General features: G+C 42.2%; 1 protein-coding gene across 1 annotated transcript in view; it reads left to right on the forward strand.

Annotated features, from left to right (window-relative positions):
- Positions 1–13,396, forward strand: part of ZYG11A (zyg-11 family member A, cell cycle regulator) — a 53,048-nt gene that overhangs the window by 25,791 nt on the left and 13,861 nt on the right. The window contains exons 6-10 of the mRNA XM_053575560.1: positions 2,126–2,190; positions 4,872–4,971; positions 5,060–5,113; positions 9,450–9,611; positions 9,687–9,731. Of these exons, the coding sequence (XP_053431535.1) occupies positions 2,126–2,190; positions 4,872–4,971; positions 5,060–5,113; positions 9,450–9,611; positions 9,687–9,731 (426 nt within the window). The remainder of the gene's footprint in view (positions 1–2,125; positions 2,191–4,871; positions 4,972–5,059; positions 5,114–9,449; positions 9,612–9,686; positions 9,732–13,396) is intronic.

Below are 13,396 nucleotides of genomic sequence, written 5' to 3' on the forward strand. Positions count from 1 at the left end.
ACTCAGTATAAAAGAAGAAAAAAAAAGAAAATTCATCTAAATGAAAAGCTTTTCTCTGACATACTTACACATTCGCACACAAACATTAAGAAAATGAAAGGGGGCTCAGTGCCTGGGGCTCAAGTGGCTAAGGTGCTAGCCACATACACCTGAGCTGGCGGGTTCGAATCCAGCCTGGGCCCACCAAACAACAATGATGGCTGCAACCAAAAAATAGCCAGGTGTTGTGGTGGGCGCCTGTGGTCCCAGCTACTTGGGAGGCGGAGACAGAGGACTCGCTTGAGCCCAGGAGTCGGAGGTTGCTGTGAGCTGTGATGCTATGGCACTCTACCCAGGGCGACAGCTTGAGGCTCTGTCTAAAAAATAAATAAACAAAATGAAAGGGTAGGCCTCCGACTAGATAAAATATTCACTTTATATATATGATGAAGGACTTTATTCAGAATATATGAAGATCTTGTTAATACTGGACAAACCAATAATTGAAAAGGTCAAAAGATTTGAACAGTTTTGGTAGTTTCTTTAAAAGTTAAACACTTTGGTCTTGGTGCCTGTAGCTCAGCGGTTAGGGCTCCAGCCACATACACCGGAGCTGGCGGGTTTGAACCCAGCCCGGGCCTGCCAAACAACAATTACAACCAAAAAAAAAAAAAAAAATAGCTGGGCATTGTGGCGGGCGGCTATAGTGCCAGCTACTTGGGGAGGTTGAGGCAAGAGAATCACTTAAGCCCAAGAGTTGGAGATTGCTGTGAGCTGTGACACCAGAGCACTCTACCAAGGGCGATATAATAAGACTATCTCAAAAAAAAAAAAAAAAAAAAAAAAGAGGGTAAAACACTTTGTATGCTATGCTACAGAGTCATTCCACTCTGAGGTATTTACAAAAGAGAAATGAAAGCATATATCCATAAAACTGGAAACAATCTAAGGGACTAAAAATGAGTGAATTGGTTACATTGTGATATATTCATATAAGGAAATACTATTTGGCACAAAAAGGGATGAAGTACTGATAACGTGCCACCAGATAGGAATCTCAGAAACATTATACGCCGAGCAAAAAGTAAGTCAGACATAAAAGAACAGATACTGTTTGAATCTATTTATGTGAGACCTTAAAAAAACTGATCTTTATAATGACTGTAATTTCCTGGGCCTGAGGTTAGCAAGGTTGGGTTTCACTGGAGGGGGGTTATAGTAGAGTTCTTTGGCGTGATAGAAATTTTTTTTTTTTTTTTTTTTTTTTGAGACAGATCCTCAAGCTGTTGCCCTGGCTAGAGTGCTGTGCCATCATGGCTCACAGCAACCTCCAACTCCTGGGCTCAAGCGATTCTCCTGCCTCCGCCTCCCAAGTAGCTGGGACTATAGGCGCCCACCACAAGGCCTGGCTATTTTTTGGTTGCGGCCATCATTGTTTGGCGGGCCCAAGCTGGATTCGAACCTGCCAGTTCAGGTGTATGTGGCTGGCGCCTTAGCCGCTTGAGCCATAGGCACTGAGCTGAAATGTTTTTTTTTTCTTGATTGAGGGGGTGATTTGCACAGGTCAATGAATTTGTCAAGTCTCATTCAAACCTGTACTTAAAATGGGAGTTGATTTTTAAAAATACAGTTAGGAAGGTGGTTTTCTTCATTTAAAAAATTTGTATTTTTATCTTCTCTTTTTTTTATTTAATCTTTTTTTTTTTTTATTAAATCATAGCTGTGTACATTAATGCAATCATGGGGTTTTTTATCTTTTCTTGAAAGTTCCTGCTCAACACAGTCTTCATTCCTGAAGAGCAACCATTAGTTATACTATTGAATGAAAAAGTTGGAGAGGGCCAGGTACTTGGTGAGCTCTCAATAAGGGAAGTTAGCAGGGGTCCTGCAACTATGGCCCGTGGGCCACATGAGGCGGTGTGATTGTATTTGTTCCCATTTTGTTTTTTTACTTCAAAATAAGATATGTGCAGTGTGCATAGGAATTTGTTCATAGTTTTTTTTTAAAACTATAGTCCGGCCCGCCAACGGTCTGAGGGACAGTGAACTGGCCCCCTGTTTAAAAAGTTTGAGGACCCCTCTTAGAGCCTTTGCTTAGAATGGAGGATGACATTTTTTCAAAACTATTTTTCTTTATCTCTAAAAGTTACAGAAGAATTGTCTTCTCTCCTTAACCAATTCCAGGATTCTTGTGGATGTTCCATTTGACAGGCAAGTATAAAATTTGATCATGTAATTGGGGTGTTGCCCAGGTTACTCTGAGCATTGTTGGCTTTTGATTATTGAGCATATGGCCCTGATAAAGGCTGGGATAAGGTGTTTGGGGAGAAGTCTATTTTTTTAAAAATTATGTATGTATGTACATGATTTACATGTGTATATATCTATCTACCTACCCGTCTATTTATTTTTTTGGACAGAATCTTGCTCTGTTAACCGGGCTATAATGCCATGGCCTCAGGCTAGCTTACAGCAACCTCAAACTCCTGGGCTCAAACAATCTACTTTCCTTAGCCTCCCAAATATCTGGGACCACAGGCCATGGCATGCAACCACACCCAGCTACCTGTTGTATTGTATTTTCAATAGTGACAGAGTCTCACTTTTGTACAGGCTTGGCTCAAGCAATCCTTCCACCTCAGCCTCCTAGGATGCTAGGATTATAGGCATGAACCACCACACCTGGTGCAAAGGTACAATTAAACCTCTTCCCCAAAGAGGTGATTAGATAGGTACTTGCAAATGTTCCCTAAAGTGATTTATAATATAGGGCAGTGGGTAAGAACATGGGCTCCAGAGACACTTGTACTGAAGGTCTAGCCCTTCCAGTATCTTTCCTTGTAAGTTTCTTCATTTGTAAAATAGTGACTCTTAAGAAGATTAGATATGGCATTGTGCCTAGTTTAAGAAAAATAGGCTGTTGGCTCAGCGCCTGTAGCACAGTGGTTATGGTGGCAGCCACATACCTGGGAATGGCAGGTTCAAACTTTTGGCCCGGGCCAGCTAAGCAATAGTGACAATTGCAACAAAAAAATAGCTGGGCGTTGTGGTGGTCCCCTGTCATCCCAGCTATTTGGGAGGCTGAGGCAAGATAATTGCTTAAAGCCCAAGAGTTGGAGGTTGCTGTGAGCTGTGAAGCCACAGCACTCTATCAAGGGTGACATAGTGAGACTCTATCTCAAAAATAATAATAAATTAAATATATTTTTATTCAGATTAAAATGAGGTACATATGATTAAGTTACATTGTTTTTATTTGTTAGGAAAAGGTTAAGTTGTATTTGAGTCTTTTACTCAGGAGGTGTGCCAGAAACCCCTCCATTATACAATAATAATTTTCTTTTTATTTTTTGAGACAGAGTCTCACTATGTTGCCCTTGGTAGAATGCCCTGGTGTCACAGCTCACAGCATCCTCAAACTACTGGGCTTAAACGATTCTCTTGCCTTAGTCTCCCAGGTAGCTGGTACTACAGATGCCCGCCACAATGCCCGGCTAATTTTTGTTGCAGTTATTGTTGTTTAGCTGGCCCAGGCCGGGTTCAAACCCACCTTCCTCAGTGTATTGGCTGGCAGCATAACTGCTGTGCTATAGGTGCCGAGCCTATACAATAATTTTTAGAAATCATCATCATCAGCGGCGCCTGTGGCTCAAAGGAATAGGGCAACAGCCCCATATGCCAGAGGTGGCGGGTTCAAGCCCAGCCCCGGCCAAAAACTGCAAAAAAAAAAAAAATTATCATCATCATCATAGAAATACCAGAGGTATTCCTCTTGAGGCCTTTGTAATCTTCCAGATTTCGTGAGTTTACAAATATATGTGACAGTTGGCTGGGTGCAGTGGCTCACACCTGCAATCCTAGCACTTCTGGGAGGTTGAGTGGGAAGGATTGCTTGAGGTCAGATGTTCCAGACCAATCTGAGCAAGAGTGAGGCCCTGTAGCTAAAAGAAAGAAAAATTAGCCAGGTGTGGTGGCTCCAGCCTATTGTCCAACTTCTTAGAAGGGTGAGTGAGGCAGAAGTGTCACGTGAGCCCCAGTGTTTGAGGCGACAGTGCGTTATGATGATGGCATGGCACTGCAGCCTGGGCCACAGAGTGAGGCCCTGTCTCAGTAAAAAGCAAAAGCAAAAACAAGAGCATTCAGAGTAGATAATGCAAAGGACAGAAAAATGAAGCAAAAGCTGATGTGAACAAAGCCTCTGTTTTGTGGTTGGGTGAGTCACTTTCTAACCAAGTCATTCATGTACGATAGCATCTTAGCACAGTCTACGATTCAGGTTACAAATTACTTCTGCGAGAACTTCCTTTCTTTTTCTGACCCATAATGATAAATATTTTTTTTCCTTGGATTTCTTTCTTTAAATCTTATGCATTTTGTTCTTACATTCTTTTTTTGGTGGTAGAGTCTCATTCTGTTGCCCTGGGTAGAGTGCTGTGGTGTCATAGTTCACAGCAACCTCAAACTCTTGGCCCTCAAAAGATCTTCTTCCCTTAGCCTCTTGGGTAGCTGGAACTATAGGCAACTACCACAAGCCCAGCTAGTTTTTCTGTTTTTCGTTGAGATGGGCCTGGCTCTCGTTCAGGCTGCTCTCATGCTCCTAAACTCAAGCAGTCCACCTGCCTCAGCTTCCCAGAGTGCTAGGATTATAGGCGTGAACCACTGTGCCTGGCCATTTTTGCTCATATCCTTTCTTATCTGTGTACTTTTCTGTTGCTCTCCTGATCTTTTCCTCTCTGTGGCAAATGTTCTTGGTTTTCATAGCCGAGACTTTAGAAGTCCAAGATTGTTTTTATTATAGCATTAGATGGGGAAAGCTAAGTGATTTCTCCCCTCCATTTACAGTTTTCACAAATTTCGTATAATTGTGAGAAAAGTAAATACTGCTTTTTCAGGTTTGATGCTGCCAAGTTTGTTATGAGATGGCTCTGTAAGCGTGAAAACCCCAAGATGCAAACAATGGCAGTGAGCATCACCTCTATTCTAGCCCTGCAGGTATGTGATTGCTCAAAGGTAAGATTTCTGTCTCCCTAGTTTTTATAGAGCTCACATATTTCACATTAGGTTTTCTGTTTGCTTCTAGCTCTCACCTGAGCAAACCGTACAACTTAAAGAAGAGCTCTTTGTGGCAGTTAAGGTAGGTTGATTGTCACTTTTATTTATTTATTTTTTTGCCCAGGGAAACGACAGCCCATAAAGTATCTGTTATAGATTGGGCTCTCCCTGATTGTCACTTTCATAACCACTTTTTAGAAAAAGTAACCTATGACCACTCTTTTAAAAAATCAAAGCATTCTGGGCAGCGCCTGTGGCTCAAGGAGTAGGGCGCCGACCCCATATACCAGGAGTGGTGGGTTCAAACCTGGCCCCAGCCAAAACTACAAAAAAAAAAAAAAAAATCAAAGCATTCTAAAAGACCTAAATGGGAATCTATAAAACATGTCATACATAAGAAACTTTCTACTCTTTTCCATTTCTTTTTTCTTTTTCTGAGATAGTCTCCCTCTGTTATCCAGGCTAGAGGGCTCGTGACATCAGCCTAGCTCACAGCCACCTCAAACTCAGACTCGTGGGCTCAAGCGATCCTCGTGCCTCAGCCTCCTGAGTGGCTGGGACTACAGGCTCTTGCACAACACCTGGCTAATTTTCCCTTTCCCTTTCCTCTCCTTCCCTTCTCTTCCCTTTCTTTTAGTTTCAGAATTGATTTTCGTATTTCTAAATAAAATGCTTACACTATAGTTTCTTGATTAGGTGTTCTCTTTTTTTTTTTTTTGTAGAGACAGAGTCTCACTTTATGGCCCTCAGTAGAGTGCCTTGGTGTCACAGCTCAGAGCAACCTCAAATTCTTGGGCTTAAGTGATTCTTTTTTTTTTTTTTTTGTAGAGACAGAGTCTCACCCTATGGCCCTCGGTAGAGTGCCGTGGCCTCACACAGCTCACAGCAACCTCCAACTCCTGGGCTTAAGTGATTCTCTTGCCTCAGCCTCCCGAGTAGCTGGGACTATAGGCGCGCGCCACAACGCCCGGCTATTTATTTGTTGCGGTTGTTTAGCTGGCCTGGGCAGGGTTCGAACCTGCTACCCTCAGTGTATGTGGCTGGCGCCGTAAACACTGTGCTATAGGCGCTGAGCCTGATTAGGTGTTCTCAACTAATTTTGTTGCTTTGGTAAATAAGAATTTAGCTCTCTTACATAGCTTTCTACAGATTATATCCTCTAGTCTCTAACATACTTATGTCACAAGTGTTAATAAATTAGTATTATTAATAAATAGTTAATTATTTAAAAAAATTAAGTAGTTAACTATTAATAAAATGGCTAACATTGGTCATTAAAAAATGTACATAGTTTCATTTTGTACTTATTTTAGTTGATGTTTGAGCCTTCTTTCCCATTCTCTCCCCTCCCCCCCTTTTTTTTTCTTTTCTTTCATTTTCAGACAGAGTATTACTTTTGTCTCCCTTGGTAGAGTGCTATGGCTTCACAGCTCACAGCAACCTCAAACTCTTGGGCTCAAATAATTCTCTTGCCTCAGTCTCCCAAGTACCTGGGACTATAGGTGCCTGCGACAATGCCCAGCTATTTTTTTGGAGACAGGGATCTTGCTCTTGCTCAGGATGGTCTCAAACCTGTGAGCTCAGGACAGTCCACTGGCCTCAGCCTCCCAGAGTATTAGGATTACCACACCTGGCCTTTTTCTGTTTTATTTATTTATTTATTTATTTATTTATTTTTAATAGAGTCATTTATGGGCGGCGCCTGTGGCTCAGTGAGTAGGGGCGCCAGCCCCATATGCTGAGGGTGGCGGGTTCAAACCCAGCCCCTGCCAAACTGCAACCAAAAAATAGCCGGGCGTTGTGGCGGGCGCCTGTAGTCCCAGCTGCTTGGGAGGCTGAGGCAAGAGAATCGCGTAAGCCCAAGAGTTAGAGGTTGCTGTGAGCCGTGTGACGCCACGGCACTCTACCCGAGGGCGGTACAGTGAGACTCTGTCTCTACAAAAAAAAAAAAAAAAAGGCAGTCATTTATATTTCTTGTAAACTACCTATGGCCTTTTATGTATTTTCTTTTGGCTATTTGGCTTTTTCCCTAATTTATAGGATTTTTTTAATACATTAAGGAAATGAGGCTTTGACCATGTTATTAGATAAATGTATTTTCTCCCAGTTTGCATTTGTTTTTTTCTGTTTTTAGTTAATTTATGCCATGTTTCGCCATAAGGTAATTTTTTGTTTTTATGCAGTTGAATTTATTCTTTTTCTGCCGTGGCACACTTGTAAACTATTTCCCTACTTCATGAAGTATTTCTGAACGTTTCTCATGTTTTTCATCTGTGACTTACATTTTTTTTACTTAAAATGTAAGTTTTTTATTTGTTTTGGTTTTTTGAGGTGTAGGTGTTATTGTTTTGTCTCCCAGGCTGGAGTAGCAGTCCTTGTATCTCACTGCAATCTCCAGCTCCAAGGCTCAAGAGTTCCTTATGCCTCAGCTTCGCAAGTAGCTGAGACTACAGGCCTGCAATTAGCACACCTTGCTGACTTTTCTGGGGTCTTGCTTGTGTTCAGGCTTGTCTAGAATTCCTGATATCAAGTGATCCTCCAGCCTGGGCCTCCCACTGTGCTAGGATTGTAGGGATGAGCCACACACCTCGCTGTAGGGGTCCATTTTTATTGTTTCTTCTCAATTTATTTGCAGTTGCGTCTGTACTTTTTTTTTTGTTTGTTTGTTTTGAGACAGCACTGTGCTGGCTCACAGCAACTTCAAACTCCTGGGCTCAAATGATCCTTTTGCCTCAGCCTCCCTAGGAGCAGGGACTATAGGTGCCTGCCACACCACCTGGCTAATTTTTCTATTTTTAGTAGAGATGGGTCTCACTCTTGGCTCATGTTGGTCTCAATCCACCTGCTTCAGCCTCCCAAAGTGCTGGTATTATATAGGCATGAGCCACCTCACTTGGCTTATAGTGCCACTTTTATTAAATTCCCCTATATATTTGCATCTATTTCTGGTCTTTATTTTGTTGCATTAATTTTTAGGTCTGTCTACTTACTAACTTGATAAATGCTTTAATATTCAAGATCTGTCCTCAAATTTCATTCATTATCTGTTTTGTTTTTTTTTTTTGCAGTTTTGGGCTGGGGCTGGGTTTGAACCCGCCACCTCCCACATGTGGGGCTGGCTCCCTACTCCTTTGAGCCACAGGCGCCAGCCCTATATTATCTGTTTTTTTATGTAGATACCAGATTGGCTTCTCTGTTTCTAAAGAAAAAAAAAAATCTCATTTTAGTTGGGAATGTGTTAAATTTATAGATTAATGCAGAAAAACTGATATCCCATGATACTGATTTTTCCCTGAGAAAAGGATATGTTATTCTATTTATTCAAGCCTTTCATGTCCCCCAGAAGCCTGAGGAAGTTTTCTTCATGTTGATATTGTGTATTTCTTACCTTCATTCCAAGGATTTTACCTGTTGCATTGCTGTTGTAAATGGAATTTTATGAATATTTAATATCTAGCCATTAGGTTAATTTATGACTTTTTTTTTTTTTTTTTTTTGAGACACAGTCTCATTTTTTCACCTTGGATAGAATGCTGTGGCAGCATCATAACTCACAGCAACTTCAAACTCTTGGGGTCAAGTGATCCTCTTGTCTCAGCTTCCCAAGTGGCTGGAACTACAGGGGTGCACCATCATGCTTAGCTAGTTTTTCCTTTTTTTGGAGACAGAGTCTCAAACTGTTGTGCTGGGTAGAGTGCAGTGGCGTCACAGCTCACAGAACCCTAAACTCCCGGGCCCAAGTAATTATCTTGCCTCAGCCTCCCAAGTAGCTGGGACTACAGGTGCCTGCCACAATGCCCAGCTATTTTTTGGCCCAGGCTGGATTCGAACCTGCCAGCTCCGGTGTATGTGGCTGGCCCCCTAGATGCCTGAGCTATAGGCGCCGAGCCTAGTTTTTCCATTTTTAGTAAAGATGGAGTCTCACTCTTGCTCAGGCTAGCATAGAACTCCTGAGCTCAAGTAATCCACCTACCTTGGCCTCCCAGAGTGCTAGGATTACAGGGATGAGCTATCTGCCTGGCCTATTCTATTCATTAGTATATCTGATCGAAATCTATCTTAAATGTGGTAGTTACTGAGATGCTTAAATTGTCAAGAAGGCAGTTTTGATATATGGAGTACAGCTTAAGAGGAGAGTGGTTAGGGCTAGAGAAATAATTTCAGTTATCAATCTGGGTGCCATAGCTAAGGCCTGTGATCTTAGCACTCTGGGAAGCCAAGATAGGCTCATTTGAGCTCAAGAATAAGACATAGGTATAATTTATTTTTAGAAAGAAAACAGATCACAAAGCTACTAAGTGCTAAAATATGGGCTTAAAACCCCATTTTGATTCTAAACCTGTTTTTAACATTACTCCTTATACTGGAATTGCATGAGTTACTAGGGCATCTAACTTTCTTGTTTCTTTTGTTTTTAGGAGCTTCTAGCAATAGTAAAACAAAAGACTACTGAAAATTTAGATGATGTCACCCTCTTGTTTGCTTTGAAAGCACTTTGGAATCTTACAGATGAGTCTCCAGCTGCTTGCAAGCACTTTGTAGAAAATCATGGATTGACAATCTTTACGCAAGTCTTAGAGGTGGGAAGACAGGATTGAGTTTATTCGTAAAGTTCTGTTCTTCATGATAAAGTAACTTATGTGTTCTTTTGACAGACTTTTTCAGAGTCAGCAATACAAAGCAAAGTACTTGGTCTTTTGGTAAGGTATTCAAATCAATTTTAATCTAATTCCATTTTAAAAATACTAACATTTTGGTAGTACCTACTATATGCTAGGCACCTTTGTGAGGAATTTACATTTATAATCTCATTTAATCTTCACATTTATCCTTGTAAATACCATTATATATCAGTTATCTACTAATTAGATTAGTGGCTTAAAACAGTAGCCATTTATTTAATGTTAGGAATCTGTGGATCAGCAATTTGAGCTCTGCTCAGCTGAGCTGTGCAGTTCTTCTGCAGGTCTCATATGGGTCATTTATGTAGCTGCAGTCATCTGGTGACTTGAGTGGGGCTGGAGAATTGAAGATGGCCTGACTCTGATGTGTGACAGTTGATGCTGGATGTTGCCTTGTGTCTCCATGAGCTACTTCACAGGGCAGCAAGAGAAGGCAGTCCCCACTCACTGTGCAGTGATTTGTAAAACTCTGCGCCTGTGGCTCAGTCGGTAGGGCGCCGGCCCCATATGCCGAGGGTGGCGGGTTCAAACCTGGCCCCGGCCAAACTGCAACCAAAAAATAGCCGGGAGTTGTGGCAGGCACCTGTGGTCCCAGCTGCTCGGGAGGCTGAGGCAGGAGAATCGCTTAAGCCCAGGAGTTGGAGGTTGCTGTGAGCTGTGTGAGGCCACGGCACTCTGCCGAGGGCCATAATGTGAGACTCTGTCTCTACAAAAAAAAAAAAAACAACTCTGCTTCTGTCACCATTGTACTGCATGTCTGTTTGGATGGTGCAGGTTATGTGGTTAAGCCCAGATCGGAGGTGAAAGCCATCCCTTGATGGTAGAAGCAGCAAAGTCATTGCTAGAGGGCTAGAAAGAAATTATGTCAACACCGTACATCATTATCCACATTTTATACATAAAGAATCTGAGGCTCAGGCTGGGTGTGGTAGCTCACGCCTGTAATCCTAGCATTCTGGGAGGCTCAGGCGGGTAGATTGCTTGAGCTCACTAGTTGGAGACCAGCCTGAGCAAAAGCGAGACTCCATCTCTACTAAAAATAGAAAAACTGAGGCAAGAGGATCGCTTGAGTCCGAATTGGACTGCTATGAGCTATGACGCCATGACATTCTACCCAGAGTGACACCTTGAGACTTTGTCTGAAAAAAAAAAAAAAATAGGGAATCTGAGGCTCAGAAGCGCTGTTTATCCAGTCGCCTGGGTAGTAAGAGGCAGAATCAAAATTCAGACTTAGGCAGTCGAGCTCTAGACCCTTTGATATAACCAGTGTATTATATTTCTTTATGAAGGCAATAAATTTAATTATTTATTGAGACAGAGTCTTACTATGTCACCCTCAGTACAGTACCATGGCCTCACAGCAACCTCCAACTCTTGGGCTTAAGAGATTCTCTTGCTTCAGCCTCCTAAGTAGCTGGGACTACAGGTGCCTCCCACAATGCCCAGCTGTTTTTTGTTGCTATTGTCATTGTTGTTTTAGTTGGCCCTGGCTGGGTTTGAACCCTGGTTAGGTGATTAACGCCATAACCACTGTGCTACTGGTGCCAAGCCAGCAATACATTTTTTAGAAATTTTCTTTGAAGCTGGGCACGGTGGTTCCCACCTGTAATCCTAGCATTCTGAGAGTCTCAGGTGGGTGGGATTGCTTGAGCTTAGGAGTTCCAGACCAGCCTTGCAAGACCAAGATCCTATTTCTACTAAAAATAGAAAAACTACCTGGACTTAATGGTGTGCCCCTGTATTTCCAGCTACCTGGGAGGCTGAGGCAAGAGGATTGCTGAAGCCCAAGAGTTTGAGGTTGCTGCGAGCTATTATGATGCCAGAGCACTCTACGCAGGGGGACAGAGTAAGACTGTCTCCAATAAAAAAAAAAAATCCAATAAAAATTTGTTAGGTGGAGTGTGGTGGATTACACCTGTCGTCCAAGCACTCCAGGAGGCCAAGGCAGGAGGATTCCTTGAGCTCAGGAATTCAAGACTAGTCTGAACAAAAGCGTGAGAGCCTATCTCTAGTAAAGCCTCCCGGAAAAAACCTGGGCAGTGTGACAGGTACCTGTAGTTCCAGTTACTTGGGCAGCTGAGGCAGGAGGATCACTTGAACCCCGTAGTGTAAGGTTGCTTTGAGGTAGGCTGAGGTCATGACACTTCAGCCTGGGCAACAGAGTGAGACTCTTTCTCCCCATCCACCCCTCACAAAAGAAATTTCTTTGTTTATACTTCTATACTACCTCTCGGTAAGGATATTCAATAATTGAAAAATTTCTTTGTTTTCTAAAGATAAAGGTGAAGTTTTTCAAAAAGTAATGAAGACATTTTGTAAACACCTGCAGTTTGCCATGCCCTGTGCAATGGGAGACACAGATGTATGAAATCTATCAAGGTGATGATGCTTATAACTTTGGGGAAGTGGTATTAATACAAATAGCTCTTTAGTATTGACTATGACAGATGCTAGTAGAGAGGCACAAAGTCCACTGGGAGCTTTTGCTTGTAGATTATGAACTTGAAAGTACACTTGCAGGTACTGTGCCTTAATCTTTTCTGATACTTTGCATATATAGGACTCAGGATGTGAAAGGGAGGAATAGATGATTCATAATGGAAATCCGAAGGTGTGGAAATGTAGAAGAAGAGATGAGGGAGGGGATAAAAGTCATTTCGGCTAGGGAAGGTAAGGAAATGTCATTTGGGGGACACTGCAGAATAGAATTTTTGGAATTTTGGGAAAAGATGGGAAGGAGAAAAGCAATGGAAAATAACATGAGAAAATTTGATGGAAATCTCTATGTATCCCAGTAGCAGACCTAGAAGATCCTTCACTTGTTTTGGTGGGGAAAGGGGAGCCTCTCAGAATACTGAAGGTTTGTAGACTTGGGGCTCAACTGAGGTACCCCTCTTAGTACTGCTGAAGATGCTGTTTGTTTCTCCTTGTTTGGGACTAACATCTGATAATTTATTTAACACTTATATCCTGCTGTTCACAAGGGGTGTAGCTGGTCTTAATAAAAACGGGGCATTTTAATTTTCCCTTAGATTTTTAGTGTCCCAGGTTCTTTTTAACATACTGGTGTTGAGAGTTTACTCTGAAACCTGCTTCAGAAGCAGCAGAGTTTAGCACTAACCGTTCTGTTTACCTTGACTGTTCAACCCCTTTAAGTTTTATTTTTTCATTTGTGTTCACAGACCTCTTAGCATTTACATCTTTGTGTAATCCCTTCCTTTCCTGTCGGTTGTGACTAGGACCTTTTACTTCTAACATGTAGAATATGGCAAAGACAATAGAGTGTCACTCCTATGATCATGTTACCATATGTGTACACATATGTGTGTGCGCTAACAGACACACAGGCTCTGAAGGACTAAACGGCCATGAAGTCATTGGAGGAGTGAGAAGCCTACTTTTTAAGGAACTCTGGGCAGCTTTTAGGAGGTGAGGGTGGCCTCCAGCAAGAACCTGAATTACCCAGTCCTGTAGCCACAGAAAATGAGTCATGCTAACAGTCTGAGTTAGCTTGGAAGTAGATTCTTCCCCAGTGAAGCTTCCAGATGAGAAGCAGCCCAGCCAACACTCTGTAAGACCTAAGAGTAGAGGGATGAGCTGAGTCGTGCCTAGACTCCTATCCACAGAAACTGGGAGATAATAAATGCATATTGTTTTAAGCCACTAAGTCTATGGTAATTCGT

This window comes from Nycticebus coucang, chromosome 22 (genome assembly GCF_027406575.1).
Source record: "Nycticebus coucang isolate mNycCou1 chromosome 22, mNycCou1.pri, whole genome shotgun sequence".
NCBI lineage: Eukaryota > Metazoa > Chordata > Mammalia > Primates > Lorisidae > Nycticebus > Nycticebus coucang.